At 37.7% G+C, this 27,141-nt stretch overlaps 1 protein-coding gene across 1 annotated transcript; it reads right to left on the reverse strand.

Annotated features, from left to right (window-relative positions):
• Positions 1 to 8,593: 8,593 nt before the first annotated feature.
• On the reverse strand, positions 8,594 to 12,245 carry LOC113769213. Its single transcript, XM_027313679.1, has 2 exons — positions 11,910 to 12,245; positions 8,594 to 9,133 (listed from the first exon to the last, which is right to left on the reverse strand). Exons 1-2 carry the CDS (start codon positions 12,243 to 12,245, stop codon positions 8,594 to 8,596), a joined length of 876 nt encoding a protein of 291 aa, XP_027169480.1.
• Between the last annotated feature and the right edge of the window lie 14,896 nt (positions 12,246 to 27,141).

A 27,141-nucleotide genomic window follows, 5' to 3' on the forward strand; every position in this document is an offset into this window, starting at 1 on the left:
TTATCAGATGGAGGTAAAATACACACCGTTTCGAAGATAAGAGGTAGGGCTACAATGTTGAAGAAGGCTAATCAGTCCAGTTTCTAGTGCAACCAGGTCAAAAATTCAATATACTAAACCAGAACCGCAAAAACAGGTTAACAAACCGTATTCTGGTTAACGAACCGTAATTGAGGCTACCTGAGTCCAAATCAAGTGATTCCAAAGCCATCCGAAATCTAAGACACCAGGCTACATTTCTTTAGAAGACGTCAACAACCAAATCAGAAGTATTCTCAACCAAATTAACCAATTACAGAAGCAATTATCAAGTTCGGGTAGAAACAGGGCAGCAGGGGTATTTCAATCTTTTCATAAGCTACGCTACTCCAATTGGCATGAAATTTTGCAGGAATCTCTAAAATATCATTCCCTATAACTTTCATGTTTTAACCCAAGGCTAATTCGGCCTCTACCTCTGATGAACAGTGCCAGGCAGAATGAGGGGAAATGAAACCCTAACTTCCAAAATTTCTTTCCAAAGCAGAAATTTTCTGCAATTAACCACACTTTACACCTTCTAGCTTCCTTCAATATCATTTCCAACCATCATACATAACCACAAAACATTAATCATATGAAAACACAAAAATCATGAATAATTATAAAACTTCACCAAATTCAACCAAAATCATGATATAATCCACCAAATCACCCCTTAGGCTACCACAAGTCATTAATTAGACATCATTAGATAGAGGAGAGGGGTTCCTTCACTACTCACCTTAGTAACCAAAGGAAAAGAGCAACTTGGCACCTTAATCCTCCAAACAACTCCACTAATCACCTCACAATCACTCACTTAAGGGTTTTTATGGAACAAAAGCAAGATTAAATGGTTGAGTTGTTGGATTTGAGCAAGAACTTGGAGAGCTTTTCCTTTCTTTTGCTTGGAGAGAGCCGGCCACAAAAGCTTGGAAATGAAGTGATTTTGATCAATTTTTGGGTTTATTTAGTAAAATGGTAAAAAGGTGAATAGTAGTCAAAATGCAAGATTTAATCATATGGTGACACTTGTCACCCTATTTAATGCATGCATATCACTTTGTTTCCTCTCACACCAATCCACTTGGTAACCTCTAATTATCTCTTAGCACCCGATAATTTAAACTCGGTATCCAAAACTTAACCTAGTTGGCCGAAATTTTCTGAACTTTTCGCACTAGCGGGTCCTACGTCCAGTATACGCTCTTAATTTCTCAAAATCTAACCGATACTAGAAAAATCTTCTGAAAACTATATTTACTCATAAAAATTATTTAGAAAATTTTCTAATAAAGAAAATGCATAAAAGGCGTGCAAATAATTAAAATAAGGCCTAGAAATAAGGAAATTTACGGGTTCTCACACACTAAGTCTTTGGTGAGTGCTTCCAAGTGCATGATTGTACTTGATACTTGCTTTGAAATGTTTTACCAATGTGATTGGACAATATTTGATTTGTTTGGACGGGCAAGGGTGTACTTTATCGCACTTTCCCTAATGTGACTTATTACTGTACATTGATTGCAATTGACTTGATATACTTGTATATGACTTGAATACTGTCTGGAATTCCAGAAACCCTGTGGCTAATTAATCGAATTGAGCCGACAAGGGCCTGGTCGATTAGATAATGAACCCTGGGTCTCTAGTTTTATCGAGTGGAGTGTTATCTCCTCGACTAATCGGTATACTCAAGTATTATCACTAGTGTTTATCTTGGAGTTCAGGCCCGGTAAGGGGTTTGATTGGTGGATGAAGATTAGAGTTAAGTGGTGTACTACTGGACTGGTTACTTTATTTGAAAGTTGACGGAGTGCCAACTACTACTTGATCAAGCTATGGTGGAGCTAGTTTACAAAAGCGACTGTATCTTTTTACTTGAAATGTTGAATACTAAATGTTTGGCTATACGAAGTGTTATTGCTCATTTTCTTAGCTTGTTATGCTCGCTACTTTGCTACTTTGATACTTTCACTTTTAAATAAGGGTCAACTTGCTATTTGAAACCTCATTGAGTTTTAGTGCACTCTATTAGTTTTGTTTTCCTTACAAGGGAATCGAGCGAGGGCGTGATGCTGGTACAGGCTAGAATAGTCTAGTTTTTGAACTTTTGGCGATTGTACTCTCGCCAGTGCTTGATTAGGGTTGAATTCGTCTGGAACTCAAATCTTTTGTTATATTTGGAATTGTATGAATGTTTGAGATAGAAATGAATGTAATTATACGTTCCGAGCTTGGGAACTATTATTTCATTCATTCTTGAGGTTGTACCTTATTTTATTCGAAATAAGTGAGCGAGTCCTGGCGAGAGCTGGGCAGGCGGTCCGCTAAACTCTATAGGGTACGCACTAGGGGGAGGTGGGGTCGTCACAAGATCCACCCAAGATGATGGCAAGATCAACCCCTAGGAGCTTCTTTCTCCCAAAATCTTCCAAAGGTGCAAGTAGGTTGGTGGAAGAAAGCTTGGATCTTCAAAATTTTCAAGAAAAGTGAAGTTTTCTCCCTCTCTCAATTTCAGCCAGCCAAGGAAGAAAAATGAAGTCCTCTTGGTTGTTTTTTGATCTAAAATACTAGCCACAAGAAAGGTTTCTCCAAGTCAACTTTGAATAGTTTCCAATAGTGTCTTCTACTTAAGCTTTCTTACTATCAGTCCTTAGCTTTTCTAACCTTCTTTTAACTCCCAAAATCTTTCTTAACTTCACTAATATCTCAACTTATAATTTTCTAGGGTTTTGGCCAATTTCACTAATAAGTGGAAAAATCAACAATTTTCAAGAAATGAATCGCTCGAAAGTTAAAATATGCAAGTAAGAGAAACTCAATTAACAAGTAAATCACTAAATGAATGTAAACTTTATAAAAATATAATTTAAATAAAAAATGCAAATAGTTGGGAGGTGAGAAAAATAATTTTCTAGGTCATCACAAAAAGGAGAGAAAAATACTCCATTTTTAGCCTTGATCGCTTGCTTGAATCATGAAGAAATCCAAAGAAAAACCCTAATCCACTCCATAAAACTTTGAATCAATCTTGGAAGGAAGCTATTGGAGAAGTTTTGGAGGAAGAAACCCTTGAGTACTTCTTGCTTGGCTATCCATCTAAGGTTTTAGAGGTGAACTTTGCTAGAAATCTTCCCTTATCTTTGAGTTTATTTGATATATGATGTTATAGAAGCTAAAGGAAGGACTTTATGGTGGATTTCATGATTTTCAGGTTATGTTGTGAATTTTCAGCTTTGTTTTGTGGGATTTAAGAGGTAAACTTGATAGCAACCTTATCTTTCTTCACTTATCTTTCCATCTACTTGATGGATGATACTCTATAAGTTAAAACACATGACTTTTATGGAAGATTTCATGGTATGTCAAGGTTATATTGCAATTTCCAACTTTGGTGCATAATCTAGTTAGTTTAGTTTAGAGTTTTGAATATGTGAAATTTTGATGGGTTTGTTTGCTAAGAAGATGGTTCATATATGTCATGAGATGATATCTTGATTAATAGTAGTTTTGCCAAGAAAATAAAGTTGAAAGTTTGAAGTTTTGTTGGAAAATTTGAAAAACTTGTTGTAATTTCTATTAGAGTAGGCCGGCTAGAAAAGGGCCATTTTCCAACTTTGATTTCCAGAAATTTATGGTGATTTTAGCAAGGCTTTTACTTAAGATACTTTGTTAAACCATAATCTTCATATGTATTTCGAATTTGAGCTAAGGGAAAGAGATTTTGTTAAGAAAAGTTTCATTTTCTCAAGTTGTTAGTAATCTGAAAATTTCAGCAGGAAATCTGTGCAGTTTTGGGAAATTGGCTATAACTTCTTATAGAAAAGTCGGAATTGAGTTCTGTTTATTGTGTTTGAAACTAGACTCTGAGAGATTTCTAGTGGTATAAAATTTGAGCTATGATTCATTTTATATACACACTAGAAAATCGACGAAGTTGATTGAAAATTCTGCCCTGCACAAGTAAAAACTAGAATGTTGAAATGGTATCAGAGCCATCTTAAACACTTGAGGTTGGTAAGAAATTTGATAGTTTTCCAGTAACAAATTTGAAAATTTCCCATTTTTAGATGAGTCGAAGTAATAATATTCCTAGGTTTTATTATAATCATGCTTTTATAAATATTTGGAAATATTGTCCTCAATTTAGGTATGATCATCTAACTAAGTATGAAGCTTTAGAACGAATTGATTATTTAGAAGAAAGAATTCAGGATGTCTAGAATTTGGATATTTAGAATTTAGTAGACGTATAGTTGAACAATAGGTTGTAATAGATATGTTGTGGCAAAGAATTTTGAGATAAATTCCGGTATATCGGATTAAGCAAACTCTTTGGAGACATGTGACGCCCCGAAAAAAAATGAGTTTGAGAACCCGGAAATTTTCTAATTTTCTTGGGTTTATTTTTTTTAAACGCCCGCCTTTTCTACATTTTCTTTATTAGAAAAATTCCCCAGATAAAGTTTATGAACAAAAATAGTTTTAAAATGATTTTTCTAGTATCGGTTAGTTTTTGAGAAATTAAAAGCGTATTTTGGACGTGGGACCCACTAGTGCGAAAGTTCGGAAAAATTCGGCCAATAAGGTTAAGTTTCAGATACTGGGTGAAATTTATCGGGTGTTAAGAGATATGTGGAGGATGAGATGTGATTGATGTGAGAGGAAACAAAAGGATAGAAATGCATTGAATGAAGTGACATGTGTCACTTTAAGAGAGGTTGCCACTTATTTGACTTTTGACCTTTCTTACCAATTGTTGATTAAATATCTCAAATTTACCACAAAAATCACCATTTCTTTCTCTTCTTTGGCCGACCAACCTTAAGGAAGAAAGGAAGAGAGCTCTTCACCATTTAAGCTTCCAACTAGCTCAAATCATCCAACCCAAGTGCTGAAATTTGTTTCTACTCCATACAATCCTTCCATTTGGTGCTAGTAAGTGATTTTGTGGAAGTGTTCAAGGGAGTTAAGGTGTCCATTAACTCCTCTTCTCTTGTTTACTAGGTGAGTGGTGAATGAACTTCCTCCTACACTTAATGATGCTTAATTTGTGCCTAGTGGTGGCTAAAGTGTTGAAATTTGTGATTTATTTCTTGGTTTGAGATGAATTGGTGAAGTTTTTATTTTTTTGAGGAATTTTCTGGTTTAATGTGATCATGATGTTGTGGTTATTTATGATGGTTGGTAATGAGGGGTAATGACTCTAGTAGGTGTAAATGATTGGTAATTGCAACCAATTTTGGGTTTGGAAGGAATTTGAGGAAGTTAGGGTTTTGTATCCCCAATTCTGTCCGGTTTTGGATCATATGGTTAGAGGCCGAATTGGCCTTTTCTTAAAACATGAAAGTTGTAGGTATTGATGTGTTTGAGGTGCCTGTAAAATTTCAGGGCAATTGGAGTAGTGTAGAATGAGATATGTCGATTTTACTGTTGCTGTTCTGGGTTGATCAGAATGTGCGAACTGCGCTTGTAATCGTCTGTTTTGACTGGAATTTATTTGGATTTGGATGTTGGTATCTTCTGATGAAATGTATCTTGATGGCCTAGCTATCATATGCCTTTGGAATTTCTGCATTTGGACCTGTATAGACTGAGTTGTACTGATTACAGCATAGTGTGATTTGCAAACCTGCAATTACGGTTCTGGTTTGTTATTTGGCATATTGGACTTAGTTGTGCTGGGATTTGGACTGTGTGACCTTCTACATTGTTGTAACCCTGTCTTTTAGCTTCGAGATGGTGGGTCTTACACCCTAATCCGATAATCGTAGTACAATTTGTGCCATTACCGCAAAAGGACGTCAAAACTGTTTTTTTTGGTTTTGAGCTTAACTTTCATTTCCGGACTTTTTCCTAGCTTGACTTGTACTAGTACTACTTGGAGCTTGCTGAATGGCTATTGGATGAACTTGTTGTTGTGTGTGTACCTTTGGGTTGGAATGAGAAATATAATGAAGCCGTGATGGCTGGAAAAGTTAGCAAATTCAGGGGAAATGCTGTCCGAACTTTGAAGGGATTTGTTTGCATTGAGTTTGTGATCTAAGACTTGAATTTGAGCAAGGCAATGCTATATGATGGATGGTTTCAGAGCCGTGGAGGTGAGTGACCTCAAACTATTTCTAAAATTATTTATGAACCATTTCTTGCATTATTTACTTTTGAACTGTTTTCAAAGTTACTTTTGGAACTGTTTTCTTACATATCATGCGTGCTTGCATATCAGTGTCTTGTTATTATTGATTCTGCTTTCAATGATTGTTAAAACGAGTTTTCTAGGCGAGTGTGTACTTTATCGCACTCGACCTAAATAAATATGAAATTTTCAATGATTAATGATTAAATGCTACTTGCGCATGAATGTAAGCCTTTTGGGCTGAACTGGCCATTGCCCCTTGTTACCGGTCGTCTCGAGCCAGAAGCGGACTCGGTCGGGCGACTAGGAACTTGGGTGAACGTTTCGGTATACTCGAGTATTACCTTGTAGGTTGGTGGAGCCTGGCCAAAAGCCAGGGACGGGGTGAATGAATGCACGAATGAAACCAAAAATGCAATGAAATGACAGGAGAACGAATGTATCCTTTTCACGAATGTTACTATCGCTTTCCATTGTACATGTTTCTTGAATTATTGATACTCCATATTTAATGTTTTGTAAACGTTGAAATTGTTTCTGGACTTATCATTTGATTTGAATTGAACATCATTGAAATGAACTATGGTTAAACCGATTTGATTACTGATTTTACTGGTTACTCGCTGAGCTTCTAGCTCACCCCAAAAATGTTTTATTCCCCTCCACAGGGCTCAAGGCGAAGGAGTGGCTTGTAGTGTTTATTCATGGATTATCTCATGTGTGGCTTGAACTTGGATTTCCTTTTGTGTGATCATTCATATTGGGATTGTATTGAACGTTTAGAATTGATTGGTTGTGTAATAGTCTAGTTTTGGACTTCCTCCTGTATAATAGTTGGTATCAAGGAGCAGAGTGGCGCAGTGGAAGCGTGGACGCTTCGCTTTTGATATGTAAAGTTTTGGGATATTTGATTTTTATTTGAGATTGTATCTTGTATTTAATTGAGGACTGTAGTGAACGACTGAGTCCCGGCGAGAGCCGGGCAGGCGGCCCGCCGAACCCTCTGGTTCGCCTTAGGGGAAGGTGGGGCCGTGACAAGACAGGGTCAATCAAGTAACCCATTGCACATTTAGAGTCACTGCTCCAGTACCAGAAATTAAATCATGAATTCAAGTGGTTTAAGTTCACCCAGATCTAGTTTGTCCAGATCTAGTTCAAAAAAATTAGATTATTTGTATGAAGTTTCTGTTGAACCAGAACAGGTAAAGCCTACATCTCTACCTTTGTTGGATCCATACTCTTCGTTTTCAAGATTAAATGCTTCTCCATTTGGTGCTATAAAATCTCTGATTAAGCATCGTCCCAAAGGAGTAAAAGAGTATGTTTAATCTTCCAAGTTGGATCAATATCACATCCCAGCAATAGGTAAGGAACAATTTATAGCTTTGCATATTCCACATGATTTTCCAAATCAATGGAAACAACAAGGTTATACTCATATCCATTTTGGTGCTATTAAGTTTTCATTATTTTCATGGCAGAAAAGGATTACCAGTTGTGGCTAGATTAGCTTTATTAGATAGTAGATTTGTAAAATATCAACATGCATGTATAGCTACTATTGAAACTACTTTAAGGCTTCGTTTGGGAGTAGATGAAGGAAGAGAAAAGAAAAGAACAGATAACTTAGAAAAGAAAGGAAAAGAAGAGAAAAGATGCATATTTCGTTTGGGAGTTCAATGAAAGAAAAGAAAAGAAACATCTTTCCTTTATTTGAGAGTTGGAGAGATATGGAAAGAAAGGATTTTATGAGAATGCAATTTTACGTATTTGCCCTTTCAATTTTTAAATCAAAGTCCAAAGATTAGTTTTCTTGTTCCTATAAATAGAATATTTGGGCAAGACAAATTTCTAAAACAATTGCATATGCATTCCCACAAGGTGAATAATAATAAGTTGAGTTCCCAACTAATAAGTTATCCTTTTTTTTTTTGCATCTTGAACTATTTGCCCATTTTTACTCAAATGTTAAACTTCAGCTCGTTATTGGTACTTGTCATTTACATTTGCGTGTCATTATGTGGTGCAAATATTGGTGAAAAAAACAAATAATTAAGCAAGGAGATGCATGGCACCATAAAATACATAAACCAGGCTTCCATGGAATGCAACCCAAGTCAATAAAATGGAATGCAACCCAAGTCAATAAAATGGAATGCAACCAAGTGAACTCAAAATATACATAAACCATGTTGACGAATGAAGTGCAACTTGGTTTCCAATAGCATTCAGATTTCCGAATCCATATGAGCATTTACTCCTGATACAAAAGAAATTCTATCAATTTCTAAACAAAAATACATCCAATAATCTACATACTTTCAAAACATGAAATGTCCAGTGGGTAATTGGAATCATCTTTAATTTCCAAAACTAGCTTATATCTTCAAAAGTATTTCGAACATGATAACATGCCCATGTTGATGAAAGTGGCTAAAATCCATTCATCAGCTTGTTCAAAATATTCCTACGTCTTTCCGATGGGCACCCAAAGAAGCTTCTTACTTTCTCGGTGTTTTGACAAAGGAACACATAATAATCATCAATCAGGTCTGCCTCAACTCCAATATTAACAAGTTCATCATAAATCTCTTTCTCTGAATATACTCCTGGCCTAGATTTTTCAAGAATAGTATTACCTTCTCTTAGTGAATCAGCAATGTTGTGAAGCGCACCCTTCAAACTTTCAAATTCTTCATCACATGTGACTTTTCTTTGCTTACCTTGTGTTGCTGTTGTACCTTGAGATTGTTTGTTGTTACAAGCCTTTGATCGTTGTGCATCCAACTCCTTACTTGAATTATTGAAATTCTCTAGACTGATCTCATTTTGAGATAGCATGTCGTCAATCTCAATAATACTTTCAAACTGCACTCCATTTGGTTCATTCATCCAACGCATACGTTTCTCTTTCGCTGTTTCAGCACCCTGTCCTATTGCCCTATCTTTAGCAAAAAGTTCTTCTAAGCTATCCTAATGGTTGATAACTTTAGTCTTCCACCTTATAGCTTCAGGTTTTTCCTAAGTGTCGCACCCCATTTTTAAGAAAAAATAAATGGTTTGAAAAAGTGAATTTTGATTCAATTTTTGGTTGGAAAATGAATTTTTTGATTTAAAAAAGAAAAAAAATGAAAAATATGGGTCTAAATGGGACTTGAAAATGCGACGATTTGACCCAAAATATAGTTTAAAAAGGGTTTTTGAAATAAAAATCGGAGTCGCCACTTGGTATAGAGTTAAGGTGTACCAAGTCACCTAAAATGAATTTTTTAAAGGAAAAGGTAGAAAGAAACCCCTTTTAAACGACTCTTAGTCTACGTAAACCAACGAAAAAGGTTCGGGAGTCACATTTGACGAAAGGGAAGGCAAGGATAAAAATCCAAGGCACCCCTTCGACCTAGCCAAGGCTAGTTACGTGATTTAATCAAAGATTTTCTCGTTTTAACCTTAAGATTCATCACATTTGGATATACTATATGAATGCATACCCTAGACCTAGGAGGGCATCGGGGGGCAAAATTTCTCTTCAAAGCTTGAATGGTGCCAATCACATTAATTGTGATGCCCAATAATGACCCTTTGGAGAAGTCACGAATAATGCAAAATATGAGACTCTAAGAAAAGGAAAAGGATAAAATAATTATAGAAATATACATGTCTTAGAGGAATGCATCACGTCGGGTACGGGGGACTAATGTTCGTGACTCAATTTTCCCTTTTAATAGAGGGAATACGAGCGTGCTAAGGCTAGAAAAGCCAAACTCGTCTATATCCCATATCCAAGGGGCTATTCCCTAATCTAATCAAGCAAATGAACTAACCTAGTTCTAATGCTTATATGAAATGCAAAACTAATGTCATGTTTCATGCAAAAGGAGCAAGTAATAAACATATAAGGGAAAATATGGGAAAATGGGTATACATATATAAGGAAAGTGTCATGCAATATGGTGAAAGAGGCCCTAAAAAGTAAAGATATGCATGAGATGAAGGCATGCGAATGTACTAGTGAGGGACGGTCCTATTGGATCTAGCATTGGACTAGTCATTCACTAGCGCTCTCTCACAAGCATTGGACTTGTAAGAGCTCGAGGGGACAACCATGACTAGCATTGGACTAGCCACGGTTACGTGCATTTGCATCCATCATACATATATATAAGTAATGTGCATAATTAAAGCAAGTAGACATGTGAGCACGTAATTCATATAACACATAAGCATGCATATCTAGATGCCAAAACCTAAGAAAAGCGATTAAACACATAGCACCTAAGCATGCAAAACACATAAGGCAATTAAGGCCCTAACTATTACATTTTTAGGGGGAAAGGCCTACTACAATCTAAAAGGGGAAATAAAAATAAATAAAATAAACCTAACTATTACAATTTTGGCATTCAAGCCTTTCAAATGATGAAAATCAAGCTCAAAAATAAATATTCAAAACTTGAAACAAATAAAGCAAATAAATGAAATAAACATTCAAGAGGCATGTAATTAAGCACATAAAGCCACACGAAGGCACATAGGAAGTCAAATAAGTAAAAATAAAGGATAGAGTGTACCTCCCTCGAATTGGAGCCCCTAACAAAGTGAAATGACTTATTTGCCCTTGGTGCAGATCTGCAGAAGGCGATGGAGGGCTGAAATGATGATGATGGAACCTCGACTTCAATGGCTACTGCAGCTTTTCCTTCCTTCGCCGCCTCTCTCGTTCACTCTCTCAAAGTCTTCCTCCCTTCTGATTTTTCTCAGCTACCCTCGCAGTTATCTCCCTCAGCCGTCAACTTTCTTGTGGCCTTATCCTCTCCGTTTTTCCTTTCTCACTCAGTCGTTCCTCAGCTCCCTCTCTCTCCCAGTTTCTCCTCCGCCGTCGCTCTCTCTAGTTCTTCTTTTCTTTTCCTGCCGTCAGTCATCACCCCCACTCCTTCTTTTCTCTCCCCTACGGAAACTTTCTCCTAATACCCTAGCCGTCATTTTTTGATCCCCCCTTTTTTTTAGCTTTTCATCAGCTTTTTATATCAGGAACTTATCACCGAAACCTAGCATCTAAGGTACAGAAATAAACTCCATTTTTTGGCACCTTTTACAACCTTAGATCTTCACGGTTGTTGGTAAACCTTGGATGAAGCTAGGTGTTTTCTATTGAGATCATCAGACGGAGGAGAAAAAATGAAAACAAGGAGCTTAACAAAATATTACAAAGCCGAAAGGAATTGCAGCACTTTCCGCTGTTTTGTTTTTTCGCCTGGAAATATAGTATGAAGGAATGGGCTCGGATCCTGTGTGGCTCCTGGTGCATGAGCTTGTTTTTCTTTTTTCCTTTTTTTTTCTAATTAAATAACAATGAACTTGAATCTCAAATAACTGAAGCATATATATTTTTTTGTGAATGATTTTCTCTTTTGACAAATTTTATGCTAAAAATCTTAACAATAAAAATAAACAGCTAAAAAGGCAAAATGAATACAAAAATAAAAATAAAAACTAAAAATAAAATAATAGATAATAATAATAATCTGAAACGCTATACAAATGCTAAAAAAATCTAAACCAAAATCATGAAGTTAACAAATAAAAATAGATAAGAATTATCACTAAAAGCAAAAATAAAAATTATTTAAAAATTATTTAAAAATTAGGTGTCTACACTAAGAACATGAAAAGAAAAATGAAAAACAAGCATCATTTCAATGAAAAAATTAAAAAGCAATAAAGAAAGTAAAATAGTCAAGTAAGCATATACCTGTAGAAGTTGTTCCCAAACTTCAGGTTCAGCGCCCCAAGTTTTTGTGAATGGATTCCAAGAAAAACCACTCAATTTTCCATTTCTAAAGAAATCACAGGACTCTTTGAAGTGTTCCTTGAGTGTCTTCAATTGATTCTTCAAATGATTTTTGGTAAATTCTATTCCAAGTTTCTTCTTCAACTCATTGATAATATTGTTGTATGCAGTTGGTGTAAAAGTTCCATCCACCCAAAATACTTTATAATGCTGATCCAAAAGGGCTTGAATGAAGACTTCATCCATTGCTAGAGTCCATTTCATGTTTTCCTTCATGATGCTTGGATCTTTCTTCATGTTTTTCCAAGTACACAAACTATATTTGTAGAAGAAAACATAACGAGAATAGAATTTACATCAAAATAAAAGTTTTATATTAATTCTATTATGAATACATGGTTCTATAGATCCAAAAACATACAAAATCATATTAGACAAAAGAAGATTCATGTGGCAACTTGCATTTATAAACTCACACTACAAATATAAGAGTACAAGTTAACAAAATAAGGATCACATGACAACTTAAACAAAAGAAACTAGCATCAAGTCAAGTAATCATTCCACATTTGCATTGCTATTTCATTCCTTAAACTCTCTCCTTGAGCATGATCTTTTTCAGCACTTATATCTCCACTTTCTTTCTCCGATGGAGATTGACGTGCCAATTCCTCATCCGCTTCATTAATGTACTCCAAGTCAGGATCAAACTCCACGAGAAAATTATGTAATATAAAACACGCAAGCACAATTTGTGATTGCATCAACACTATAAGTTGGTTGAGTATCTCCAATGATTGGAAACCATTTTTTCAAGACACCAAATGCTCTCTCAATTGCATTACGCAATGATGAATGTCGTAAATTGAATAGTTCTCAAAAGTTTTGCGGTTGTTGACTTGAGTATTCCTTCAAGTGATATCTTACATTTCTGTAAGGTGTAAGAAGTCCCCTTCTCAACATGAATCCAACATCAACAAGATAATATTTACCTATACAAATATGAAATAGTTACTACTTAATTAAATGCACTAAGAATAATTAACTAAGCATTACCATTAGGAATGATTAATTTATCTTCTCTAGTGAGCGCATTTTTTATGATCCTTGAATCCGATGCATGTCCCTCCCAACCGGGTAGAACATATGTGAATCTCATATTCAAAGAACATGCAGCTAGCACATTTTGTGTTAGATGCTCTTTTCTACCACGATATTTTGCCGCATCAATGCTGGACACCTTAACACGAACATGGGTTCCACCAATTGCACCCACACAATCCTGATACTTATACACTATGTTAAAATATAATTTCTATATGAATTTACAATTTTTAAAATAAGGTGTCAAAAAATTGATATCACCTTATAATATGGATAAAATCTTGCACTATTAAGTATTTCTGAAGGAACTTGTTCTCCCATAAGCTGGTGAAGAAATTGATCCTCCAATGCTATAATTGCTCGTAAAACTCTATGAAAATGATGACTAACAGTTTCTCCGAAACGACGATAAAAGTATGACATTGTGATATTTTTTGAGGGAATTGTTAATATATGGAGGAATTTAACAACTTGCTCCTGCACCATGGCTCTTTGAGTAGGTTGTAGACCCCCATGTGTTTGCAATAAGTCACATAAAGTGCCTAAAAGTTTCTGGCCCCATACGGATAACTTTACTCAAATATCCATTTGTACTAAGTTGCATCAATAATTCCTCTCGTACTAAATGACATTGTGCAGACCGATATCCAATGGGTCGATCCACATAACTTGCATGGCTTAGTTTTCGAGCAATTATCATCTTTATTACATGACAAACAATTTCAGTAGCAACCAATTGTCGTTTCCTTTGTTGAATGTCATATTCTCCATCGACTTCATTTTGTTCCTTATCCATCTAAAAAGATTTGTATTAGGACACTAAATTTATGAATGAATAGATAATTAAAAAACAGATTTTATTTATTTACAAAGGTTATGGCATCATTATCAAGTACAATGCTAAAACTCTAAATATCAATATAAAAAGGAGTTCTCTAATAGTAATGTTTTTAAAGTGTTGCCATAATCTATAGTAAATAACAAGAATAATGTAACATCCTAATACATAAAAGATGTTTTTAAATGAAGGTATTGAGACATAAATACCATTTTGTCTATTCAAACTTTATTGAAAAATTCTTCTTGCTCTAAATGAAGTTGATCAGGCAATATAAATGACGATTAGTCCTAGGTTTAGTTCATATATTGCATATACTTTCTGGGAAGAGAGAGAGTGTGTGAGGACCCGAAAATTTTCTTATTTTATCGTATATTACTAGTTTATTTAAATATTTATTCATTTGTTTTCTCCAAATAATTTATTTCAACCCTTTTGGAACTATGACTTACGTATATTTTTAAAATGTCCTATTAATAAATTTAATTTTTGGAAGCTCGTTTAGCGAGATTTAGTGAAACCGCGTTTGGAGGCAATAATTGATTTGAGAGTACAGTGATCTTGGAGATTTGAGAACTCATACGTTAGTCTTAAAATAGGTATTTTTATGAATAATTACCCTGGTAATAGTTAGTTATATTATCGTTATAAGAATTTCTTAGAAATTTCGCTTTATCGCTCATAAGTCAGAAGTTCGCGTCTTCACGCGCGTGACTAATTGGAGGATTTTAGAAATTATTGTTAGACTACTAAGAGTGGATAATAATAGTATTAAAGGAAGTACATTAGAGGATTAGTGCACAAGTGAAACAAGTCCGAGAGGAAACGGGCACGAAACACGTGCGTACGCGCACTATTGGAGAGTTGACTTTTGTGCACTTAAAACTTACACCTACCAAGCTTCTCCAAGAAGCTTTGCATCAGCACCACCTCTCTCTTTTCTCTCTCAAGGCAGCCGAATAACCTCAAGGAAGAAGAAGGAACCAAAACTCCATCTCATCTCACTCAATCTTGCACCTTTTCACCTCAAATTCACCGTACAAACTTAAAACAACTTGGAGATCATCTTGGACTAGGAAGACGGCTTCATTCTCACGGTTTTCTTGGAGCTCTAGTGACCAAAATTTTCTGGTTTATCATCATCTAGGAGGTAATCATCATCCAACCTTTGAATCTTAGTTTTAGTAAGTTAAATTATCTTGTTCGGTAATCATCATCTAGTAAGTTTTAGAAATGGTTTCAAAGCTGGAAAACGTGTACAGAGGTGCTCTGGCAGCGAACTTTAAATGATCATAACTCTTTCCTTCGATGTCAAAATCGAGTGTTGTTTGTGGCATTTGAAACTAGACAATTCCAGTTTTCTAACGGTATAAAATGAATCCCCTGATTTGACTTGAGTGAACCGTACTAGTTTTTCAAAGTTACCTGTTCTGTTTTGTTGCTGTGCTAGAGAGTCAATGAGGTGATGGGACTTGTTGCTTGAATTTGATGGACAGAATTTCAAAACGATTTCGTCTGAGAAATAGTAGCCTTATGAATGTAGTTTCCAATGCCACCAACCATGCCCCATTCTAAGTTGAATTGAGTGAGTTATGGGCAAATTACAGACCTGCACCAGAGAAAGAAAACCCTAACTTTGGGCTAGCTGATGGCTTAGCTCAAATTGGGACTTGTTATTTTGAAACTTTTGGTGTTAATCACCTACCAAATGTATGTTGGATGTTTCTTAGACTTTTCCTTCATAAATGAACCATGTTTGAGATGATTTCATTGGCTAAAGGTCCGAAAAAAGGAAAACGTAATCATAAGGTAGAATTACCTTGGATATTCCTGGAACTTTAGTGGTCTTGTTAGCTGACTTCCCATATGAATTTTTGTATGAAATTTGATAGAAGGGTAGCCCTCATATATTAGTGTAATCATACCAAATTTTATGCCATTCCAAGTCCATTTCAATGCCCAACTGAAGTCCCAAAGTTCATGTTTCAAACCTGGAAATTCTTGATCAATGAGGAATTTTAGCCAACTTTGAGCTGCTATATCTTGGCTCTCAAAACTCAAATTTTAGTTCTGCTTGTTGTGTTTTAAACCTTGATTGTAACTCTAATTGATTTTCAAATTTGAAAGGCTAGTTCACATTCTGTGAATTTTTCTGAATTTCCAAATTTTGCCAAAAACCAACCCCGAATCTGCCTTAGAAGTGCAAGTCAGCAACTTTAAGCCAAAATTTGAGTATCTTCCATTTTGAATCATGGAAAAGTGCCTTCTAGGAACTTTTAGTACTTTGGAATTAGTTTCCAACGGTACCAAGGCTTTCAATTTTGGACCTACAGAGAATGAGATATGATTTTTCAAAGAATTCACCTCAAATCTGAAATTTCTGAACTTAAAGGAAATTGAGTTTTAAGGACTCTTCATTTTCCTTCGATATTGCTTGACCATTTTACACTTGATTTCAAGGATGAAAATCAGTTTTCCTTGTATTATTAAATCCCACTTTTGAGTCTCGATTTACGAGTGATTAAGGCTCTCTTTCATGATATTTTCTTAGATTGTACAAAGGTACAATCTCTTTCTTGTTAATAAGGGGTTTAAAAGTGATAGTGTGTAATTGTAAATTATTTGCTCAGGCACTCAAGGAGACCTTCAAGAGGATCTCACAAGGGACGCCTAAAATACTTGATTGTGCACCACTCTTGTTTTGACTAGGTGAGTATCAAGTGCATAACTTGATGTATTTACTTGATCTATCTTGCTCATATGCGTGACTATTACTTGATGAGAGGAGTGTGTACTTTATCGTACTCACTCTCCTTTACTCGAACTTTACTTGCATTAAACTTGATTTTTAAAGTCAATTGGAGTGAATCTCATCGGCAAAATATACCTGTTTTCGAGTGCATGTCGTGTTTTCGTGCGTGTCGTGATGTCGAGTGGAGTGAACCTCCTTGACTTATGGGGACACCCAATTCTCTTAGCCAATCTTGCAACTCGAGTCGGCATGGGCTTGGTCGAGAAGCTTGATGAACCAAAAGAATAACAAAACAAAACTTGATCTTTTGAGATCTTGTTCGGCATACTCGGCGAGTATCGCCCTTTTCGTGCTTGTTTGGTTACGGATCCGAGAGGGTAGAATGATGGATGGAGGAAGTAATAAGTGAAATTTCTACGGACATAATACCTACCCGAACAACGGAGTGTCATCACAAGGGAGTATCGGATCGAGCCGTGGCGAAGCAAGTGGAAATTAGCTCCTGAGAGCTCCTGTATCCTACTCAAGTGTGTTTAATTGTTAATCGTGAATTACTTGATTTTATCGCTTCATTTATAGCATAAATATTATTGATACTTGAACTACATGCTTGCATGACTTTCTTGGCCTCACTGAGTAGTGGCTCATCCCATTAGTTTATTTTTCTTAATAGGAACCAGAATGGAAGAAGTTAAGAAAATGCCGATTTGAGGCACTTTTGTATTAGTTTTTTTATTGTAATCGACTAGACACTTTTGGATGTTGTATATTTTGGGAAAAGTAATTGTAAGTTTGAAATTGTGATGTAAGATTGAATATTTATGTATGAAAATGACTTCGTACCTTTATTCCGATTTTCATTGTTAGTATTAGATTTTAAGTTTGAATTGGAATTGTCTCGAGTCCTGGCGAGAGTTAGGCAGGCGTCCCGCGGATACTCTTGGGTTCGCCCTTGAGAGAAGTGGGGGCATCGCAGAGAGAGAGAGAGAGAGAGAGAGAGACATGCTTGTACATTGTGTCTCTATGTTTGGGCAGGCTACAGAGAGTTGGGGTCTCGGTACGGCTTGGTTTGGCTGCATTTCAAGAACCAATATCAAGAAAAGCAATGTGGTGCCTTTGAAAATGTAATGTTCCCTTGGCATTTTGCACGTACATAATTTGTATGACCATTATAGCACTCAATTCTTGTGAAACTTTTTTTTTGCATAACGAGTATCTACTAACAATGTAGGATTCAAATTTTTTTATCTACTATATTGTATACTTGATTAATTTATTTGTAATAACAGAGCAAGGTAGGAAAATTTAATGAATGTGTCAAGTTTCTCGAACTCTGTGGGTTTTAGATAATTGAAGGAGAAGTTTTGTACCTATCCAAAGACAAAGTTTACATGGCCACACTTGCAGAAGCTCCGACAGTTCTAAACTCTGCTATTACCAATCCTTACTTTGGACTATTTTCAAGGTAATTTAAGTCTTATTATATACCCAGGATCGTAATTTGAGCAGGGACAGGCAAGAAACCTCTTGGGGATGATGAATAAGGAGATGATACGGTCCTCGATCAACTCGTTTCGAGACACATAGCACATTTACCCAAGGATCTAGCGAGGTTGTCCAATGCTTGGATTGCGGGTCCTAAAACCAACACGGACGACACGAATTGGTAGAAGGCGGTAGAACGACGACTCCAATAGAAGGTGAATACTCCAGTGGATAGGTCGGTAGAACAATCAAGGACAAGACGCAAGATTGCTCAACACCCTTGCCAAGAGCAAGTAAAGGCTCAAAATTCTCACAAGGAAGAAAGTCGAAAATCTAAGCAAATTTTATTCATAAAACGTCTACCCCCAAAACCTTACAAAGCAAGCCTTTTTATAGGCTAATGGCCACTGAAACCTAAGGAAAATAGGAAAGGGGAATTTGGCCATCTTGGGATCAAGATGGGCCAGCCCATGCTCTACTAGAACAACTAATCTAACTCTCAAATAACACTAAGGCCTAAGGCCCTACTCGGCCAACTCACTTGGAGGCCCACTTGACACTTCATGGGCTTGATCGTGATGTAGATAACTTGATTGTCTCCTTCCAACCCTTCAATATCTCTATGGACTCCATGTTGGTCTTGGACAATTCGAACAAGGGTTTGGAGGGATTCTTTGAAGAGCTTGGCCCGTGCACGTGTGACCGGGCCCAATGAACTCGGACTGGGTCATTGCGTGGGCTGAGACACACATCAGTCCCCTCCTCTTGAGAAGGATTTGCCCTCAAATCTGGATCCTCCTCGTCAAGAAATGGGCTCAAATCCGCGACATTGAAGATCGCGCTAACATTGTACTCCCCGGGTAGCTCTAATTGGTATGCGTTGTCATTGACTCGTTGGAGCACTCGAAAGGGTCCATCACCCCTTGGGGACAATTTGCTTTGACGTTGCTTGAGGAATCTCGTTTTCCTCAGGTGTTGCCAAACCCAATCTCCAGGCTCAAAAATCATCTTACGACAGTGCTTCTTGCCTTGCTGGATGTATTGCTGAGTACGCCTCTCAATGTTTGCCCGAACGGCTTCATGTAACCTGAGCACAAAATCAACTTTTTTTTCCCATCTAAGCGTGTGTGCTCAGAGGAAGGTAAGGGTACCAAATTCAGGGGGTCAGGGGGTTAAAGCCATAAACGATCTCAAAAGGTGAGTAGTGTGTTGCACTATGAACAGTTCGATTGTAAGCAAATTCAACATGAGGCAAACACTCTTCCCATGATTTAAGATTCTTTTAATCAAAGCCCGAAGTAGAGCACCAAGTGTGCGATTAACAACTTCAGTTTGTCCATCGCTTTGTGGATGACTGGTGGTGGAGAATAACAATCTAATGCCAAGTTTAGACCACAAAGTCTTCCAAAAATAACTCAAGAACTTTACATCTCCATCACTAACAATGGTCTTAGGCATACCATGCAGACGGACAATTTTTTTGAAGAACAAGTTAGCAATATGAGATGCATCATCGGTTTTGTGACAAGGGATAAAATGAGCCATCTTAGACAATCGATCAACCACTAGAAAGATGGAGTCATTACCCCTTGGTGACCTAAGTAGTCCCAAGACAAAGTCCAGAGACAAGTCTACCCAAGGATAGTGAGGGATAGGCAATAGGGTATACAAGGCGTATGGATTTGTTTTAGGTTTCGCCTTATGATAAGTGACACATCTACCAACCATGCGTTCAACATCTCTACGCATATGAGGCCAGTAAAAATGCTCTTGTAACATGGCTAGAGTCTTAACAATCCCAAAATGTCCCATGAGACCACCACTATGCGCCTCTCGAATCAAAAGATCACGAATGGAAAAGTTAGGGACACACAATTTATCCACTTAAAACAAAAATCCATTGTGCAAGAAATGCTTTCCATGTGGATTCTTTGTATAAGATGCATAGACTTCCCCAAAGTCATGGTCATGGGTGTACAGTTCCTTAAGCATTTCGAACCCTGGCAACTTAGCATCAAGAACAGCAAGCAAAGAACGTCTCCAAGATAAAGCATCAGCTACCACATTCATTTTGCCAGTTTTGTACTTAATGACATACGAGAAGGTGTCAATGAAACTTACCCATTTGGCATGGCGCGTGCTCAACTTGGTTGGCCCTTGAGAAATTTCAAGGATTCGTGATCAGTGTGTATCACAAACTCCCTTGGGTGTAGGTAGTGTTGCCAAGTCTCCAATGCTCGTACAAGTGCGTAGAGCTCCTTATCGTACGTGGGGTAGTTCAGGGCAGCACCTTCTAGCTTCTCACTAAAGAATGCACAAGGCCTCTTGTCTTGCATGAGAACGGCCCCAATACCTACACCAGAGGCATCACATTCAATTTCAAAGGTCTTGTGAAAATTTGGTAATGCCAAAACAGGTACATGTGTGAGTTTGTCTTTGAGGGTAAGGAATGCTGGTCTTGGGCTTCACCCCAATAGAATTTGTCATTCTTCTTGGTCACGGCAGTCAATGGGGAAGCAATGGTGTTGAAGTCTTTGACAAATCGTCGGTAGAAGCCTGCCAATCCATGGAAGCTGCGCACCTCATGGACGGATGTTGGAATTGGCCATTGCTTGATGGCCTCAATCTTGGACTCGTCTACTTTGATTCCATGTGAGCTCACTACATATCCTAAGAACACAAGCTCGTTAGTACAAAAGGTGCACTTCTTAAGGTTAGCGTATAAACGCGCCTGTCGAAGTGTCTCAAGAACTAATCTCACATGCTCCATGTGCTCTTGTTCACTGCGACTGTATATTAGAATATCATCAAAGTAAACAATGACAAATTTTCCAATGAAATGCCTCAAAACATGGTTCATTAACTGCATGAATGTACTAGGGGCATTAGTCAACCCAAAAGGCATGACTAGCCACTCATAGAGACCATGTTTGGTTTTGAATGCCATTTTCCATTCATCGCCTTCTTTCATCCCAATTTGATGATAGCCACTCCTTAGGTCAATTTTAGTGAATATAATAGCACCATCGAGTTCATCAAGCATATCATCTAATCTAGGAATAGGGTGACGATATTTAACGGTAATAGCATTAACGGCCCTACAGTCAGTGCACATGCGCCCAGTACCATCCTTTTTGGGGACAAGTATCACAAGCACAGCACAAGGACTTAGACTTTTCTTTACCCAACCCTTACCTAATAGGCCATCAACTTGCCGTTGAAGCTCCTTTGTCTCCTCAGGGTCCATGTGGCAAGCAGGTTTGTTGGGTAGTGGTGCTCTAGGAATCAGGTCGATTTGGTTCTCAATCCCTCGAATGGGTGGTAAGCCATCAGGGACCTCATCAGGGAAAACATCCTCAAATTCCTGCAAAAGAGCAACCATATTCGAAGGCAATGCCTTATCGAGCTCAGCAACATCTAGTAGTACGTGCTTGCAAATCATGAGTAAGACGAGTTGGTCAGCATTTACAAGTTTGCGCACATCCTTAGCCTTAATTATCAAGTTTTGCTTCCTAATGTTTGGTTTAGCCAATGCATGATCACGTGGTACACTAGGTATGCTCACTTGACCCTTAGTCGATTGCTCACTAGTGGACGTGGAGCAAGTGCCAAGGTCGACCGTCTTTTGCTTTCGCTTTTGACGGTCTAAGTCACACTCCCTTTGCAATTTTGATTGGTGCTCATAAACTTGTGCAGGTGTGAGTGGTGTGAGGACCTTACATTTGCCATCGTGCAAAAGTGTGTACTTATTTGCCCTTCCATCGAATGTGACGTGTTTATCAAATTGCCAAGGTCTCCCCAAGATGACATGTGTAGCATGCATAGGCACTACATCGCACACAACTTCATCAATGTAAGTACCAATTGAAAAAGGGACGCGTACCTGTTTGAAGACACGTACCTCTCCATCCTCACTTAGCCATTGGAGGCGGTAGGGGCGTGGATGTCTAGTAGTTGAGAGACCCAAGTTCTCAACCATTAGCAAGCTCGCCACATTGGTGCAACTTTCCCCATCAATGATGAGACTACACACCTTATCACCTATTTTACAGCAAGTGTAAAATAAGTTCTCTCGTTGCAACTGCTCATCCTCCTTGACTCGGGCGGTTAGCACTCGTCGTCCCACTAAGCAACCTACTTCGCCTTGTGTAGGAGAGCAATCTTCCTCAGCCGAGTCATCCTCCAGGCAGTCACCTTTGATCAATCCAGGCACCTCCTCACAATCGTCATCATCGGACACTATCTCGCCACTGTGAGTGATTAGCATGACCCGTTGGTTTGGACATTGAGACTGGATATGTCCAAACCCTTGGCACTTGAAACACTTAATGTCCCTACTCCTAGTCTTAAGAGTCTCAAGTGGTGCCTTAGAAGCAGACCTGGATACATCAACAGCTTTGTTAGGGGTAAAATTGGTATTGCGGTTAGAGGCATTACCTTGAATTCGGCTAGAAGGAGCTGGTGTAGCCGAATTTCCAGCTTCGTGGGTTGTTCACCGTGGTAGGTGTCCTTTCCAGCAAGGCGAGTTGGAAGTTTGGAAGGTACGGGTCCCACGCCTCAATTTCTTTCCCCTCTCGGCCTTGATGGCAAGTTCAAGAAGGTCTTGTATGTCCAAATAATGTTGGAGCTCCAAGGCTTCTTGAAGGTCAGGATTGAGACCTCTAAGGAACCTGGCCATGGTCGCCTCACCATCTTCTTGAATGTTCGCCCTCATCATGGCCATCTCGATCTCCTTGTAATAGTCCTCCACACTCATGTTGCCTTGAGTGAGGGTTTGAAGTTTAGAGTGGAGATCGCAGTTATAGTAGCTAGGAACAAATCTCTTGCGCATCAAAGCCTTGAGTTCTCGCCAAGTCCGGACTCGTGGTTCTCCCATCCTCCTTCGATGAGTCCTTACTTGGTCCCACCAGACTAGTGCGTAGTCGGTGAACCCGGCAGTGGCTACCTTAACCTTTTGTTCCTTGCTATAGTCGTAGCATTCGAAGACCATCTCAATGCGGCCTTCCCATTCCAAGTAAGCCTCAGGATCACTCTTGCCTTTGAATGTGGGGACTTGAATTTTAAGTGTGAGAACCTGAAAATTTTCACATTTTCTAGGCATTATTTTATTTTTGCCTACATTTTTATACTGTCCTTTAAAATATTAAAGTTTTATACATTTTTATAAGTGAAAATAGTTTTCAAGTCATTTTCTTAGTACAAGTTAGTGTACGTTATATTGGAAGTGCATTATAAACGTGGGACCCGCTAGCGCGATAACATTTTGGAGACTAAGTGATTTTTGTGCTAAGTGTTATTATTTTACCAGGTGCTAGGAGATAATTCGAGGTTAGTTAGATTAATTTGTATTGGGAGACAAGAGGATGAGAATAACATTAAAAGGTGCTAGGTGTCGCGACCCGATTGGAGTTGGACTTTGACTTAACTTTCTTACCTTTACTAAATGCCAAAATTTGACCAAAAATATCCCATTTCTTCTTCCTTCTTGGCTGAACACTTGAGAGAAAGAAAGAGAGGAAAAGTTTCATCTTCAACTTCAAATCCAAGCCAAATCTTAAGTTCCAACCATTGGAAACTCAAATTACTCCATACAAAGTGCTAGTTAAGGAAGATTAGGAACTCGAATGGAAGGATTTTTGGAGGACAAAGCCTAAGCTCCTACCTTTCTTGTGGTTTTAAGGTATTTTGCCAAGAACATCCTCTTTACTTCAATTAATTGCTTATTAGTGATTTTTAGTTGTTTTAGATGTTGTTTTGTGGAAGATTAGCACTTGAATGCATGAATTCCAGATTAGGGTTTCATTTTTTCCCAATTCTTCCCGGTACTGTTACACCTAGTTAGAGGCCGATTTGGACTTAGCACAAAAAATTAAAGTTGTATAGAATGATGTTTTGTAGTTTCCTACAAAATTTCAGCTCAATCGGAGCAACGTAGCCTGTGAAAAGACCAACATACCCCTGCTGCCCTGTTTCTGTCCGAAAATGAACATCAGCCTCTGTAAGTGGTTAGTTTGACCAGGAATATTACCGAATTGGTTGATGATGTCTTCTTAAGAATTATAACCTTGTATCTTATCTTTCAAATGGCTTTTGAATTACCTGAATTGGAGTTGTGTGTGCTGAGATATGAGTGAATAAAGCAGGACTGCTAGTTGATTTCTGCAGTGAATTTCGAACTGGGAAATCTGGAGTTGTTTTGGTAAATTTGACCTAGTTAGGGTGAGAACTGGACTGAGTGGTCTTCATGAAAGTTGTAGTTCTTTGTCTTAGATTTTTAACACCTCCAAGAATGCCTTAAACGGACTTTGATAGCCTGCGATATGTCCATTTAAATGTAGTACGGTTAATTAGCCGATTAGTTGGAACTTGGTTCTGAGAATTGGGAATTTGACTAGGTTACACTGGAATTTGGACTTAGTGGTCTTAATCAAAATTGTAGCCCTCTGTCTTAGCTTCGAAACGGTATAAATTACATCCCAATACGATAAGCGTAGCTTCAGATGTGTCCGTTACGTAAAACCCGTCAAAACTGTCTTTAGTTAAACTTCATTTCCGCACATGTTGTTAGCTTGATTTTTGTACTTATATGACTTTGAGCCTATGGAATGGCTATTGAAATGAGATGATATTGTGTGTGACTTTGGGATTGATTGAGAAAAAATAATGAAGCCATAAATGGCTGGAAAAATAGGTAAATACAAAGGGCGTGCTGCCCAAATTTTCGCTCGCGGGCTAAGTTTCTATTTGAATTTGTATATTTTCGTTTGGCAAATACTATGACCGTTTTCCATCTTAAAACATGATCCTTCTTCAATTGGAAACTCCAAATGTTGACTTACGCTTACCAAATAAAAATGAGTGGTTTAGGGTTTTCTTGGGTATTTTGTCATCCCTTTTACATGAATTTCATTAAGACATTTAGTCTATAGTATCTACTTGAATATGAGATGATTTTGAACCATATAAACGATCCCGAAAATAGTATTTCGTAGCCTATCTAGTTGGATTCCGACTTGTCTTTGGTTCAAGTGTTTCCATTGGAAAATTTTATAACTCTTTTGAGTTGGGTTTTACGTTTCGACTATGAAACCCTAGTTATTTTTGTCCACGGGTCCAAATGTCCTCGTTTCACTTTAAAGTCTTTTATACGTTCTACTCATCAATTGTCGAGTTCTTTGATTTCACCTAATTGTTTGTGTTAGATGAGCTGTAATATTCTTTCTTGTTTAATCTTAGGTTTTCTTGGTGACTAAAGATAATATCCAGAAGGATATTTTGCACATTGTTTTACGTATATAGGTGAGTGTTCCTTGTTTGTTATATTTCCTTGACTTATTGGCTTGTTATTATTGATTGATAATGTGCTAAGTGCTTTCAATGATTGTTAAAACGAGTTTTCTAGGCGAGTGTGTACTTTATCGCACTCGACCTAAATAAACGTGAAATTTTCAATGATTAAATGATTAAATGCTAGTTGCGCATGAATCTAAGCCATTTGGCTGAACTGGGTCCTGCCCTTCGTTACCGATCGACTCGAGCCAAAAGCGGACTCGGTCGGGCGATATGGTAACCCTGGGTGTGAACGTTGGTATACTCAAGTATTACCTTGTAGGTTGGTGGAGCCTGACCAACGTCCAGCAGGGGGTGAATGAAATGAAACGAACGAACGAACGAGGGTTTTACTTACAAAAATGTATTTTCAAACAATTGGAGGAATAAGGGGAAATGTCAAGAGAACGAATGAACGAACGAAAGCATGGCTCCCTGTGAGCCCGTATCCTTTTAATGTATGTGTTATTATCGCTTTCCATTGTAAATGTTTCTTGAATTATTGATTATCGATGGTTAATGTATTGGCTTTGTTGTTGAATATGTGTTCGGAACCTCGCTGAGCTTTTACCTCACCCCTTTAGTTTTGTTTTCCTTAACAGGGGAATGCGAGCAAGGACGAGAGCCCAGTGTAGGTTAGTCTAGTCTAGTTTTTTTGTTTTGTAATGGTTCTCGCCCTAGTGCTTGGCACGGGCTGGATGTATGACGAATTGAGAACCTTTGTATATTCGATATTTGTACTTCTTTTTGAGATAGAAATGTATATAAGTTTCGCTTTAAGTTTTGATTATTATTTCGTTTGATCTTGTGGTTTTATTTCGGATTTGATTGAGGTTCGACTGAATCCCGGCGAGAGCTGGGCAGGCGGTCCGCCGAACCCTCTGGTTCACCGTAGGGGGAGGTGGGGCTGTCACAAGTGGTATCAGAGCCTACTTCGCGTGGTCTCTGCGCGGAGTGAGCCTGGACTGAGTGGTGAATAGGTATGAAGGATTAAGTAGTCGTTCGAGCATAAGCTATGAATTACGAATGTTATAGGCCTAAATCTTTCCCGTAGTATCTAAGGATCATAGATAGGTACGTCGGGTAGGAATTTTGATTGTAGATAGTTTACTCTTGGGACTGGCCAACTCGAGATGTGAATTGTCTTATTTCGGATTCTTGTGCCCGAGTACTCCAAAGTTGGGGTGGCGGTGAAAATTGCATTTTTGGAACACGAACAGGCTTTGTCTGGCTAGAATGAGCACAAGAGATCAATGGATATCTAGTTTGGATAGTAAGTGACGTGAGAGACCGGACGGGGTTATTCAACTGAAACTAGGACGATATCGCCTTTTCTTTTGATTTGCCCTTATATTATTGTTACATGACGTTAGTTGGTGTATTTGTGCATAATTGTGTCTGTCTAATTTGTGCATAATTGTGTCTGCATTATTGTTACATAACGTTACATGACGTTAGTTGGAAGATTATCTGTCTAATTTGATATGCCTTTGTGTATTTGATCATCTGTCTTCTTGATATATGGTGTGTTATGTGTGTATATGTTTAATTGTGTATTTGGTATGCTGGAATTTGTTACTTTAGTAAATTTACTGTGTTTATTCACTAAATTTTCTTTTTTGGGGGAAAAAAAAGAAAAGAAAGAGGGAAAACATATATATGGACGGGAGACGTAGTCGTGGACG

Source organism: Coffea eugenioides, chromosome 4, assembly GCF_003713205.1.
Source record: "Coffea eugenioides isolate CCC68of chromosome 4, Ceug_1.0, whole genome shotgun sequence".
NCBI classification, from domain to species: domain Eukaryota; kingdom Viridiplantae; phylum Streptophyta; class Magnoliopsida; order Gentianales; family Rubiaceae; genus Coffea; species Coffea eugenioides.

Coding starts and splice junctions, on each gene's coding strand:
- LOC113769213 (XM_027313679.1), bottom strand. CDS start 12,245: ATGAAGAAAGATCCAAGCATCATGAAGGAAAACATGAAATGGACTCTA. Junction 9,134..11,909: donor TTTGGGAACAACTTCTACAG/GTATATGCTTAC, acceptor ATCAACCATTAG/GATAGCTTAGAAGAACTTTT.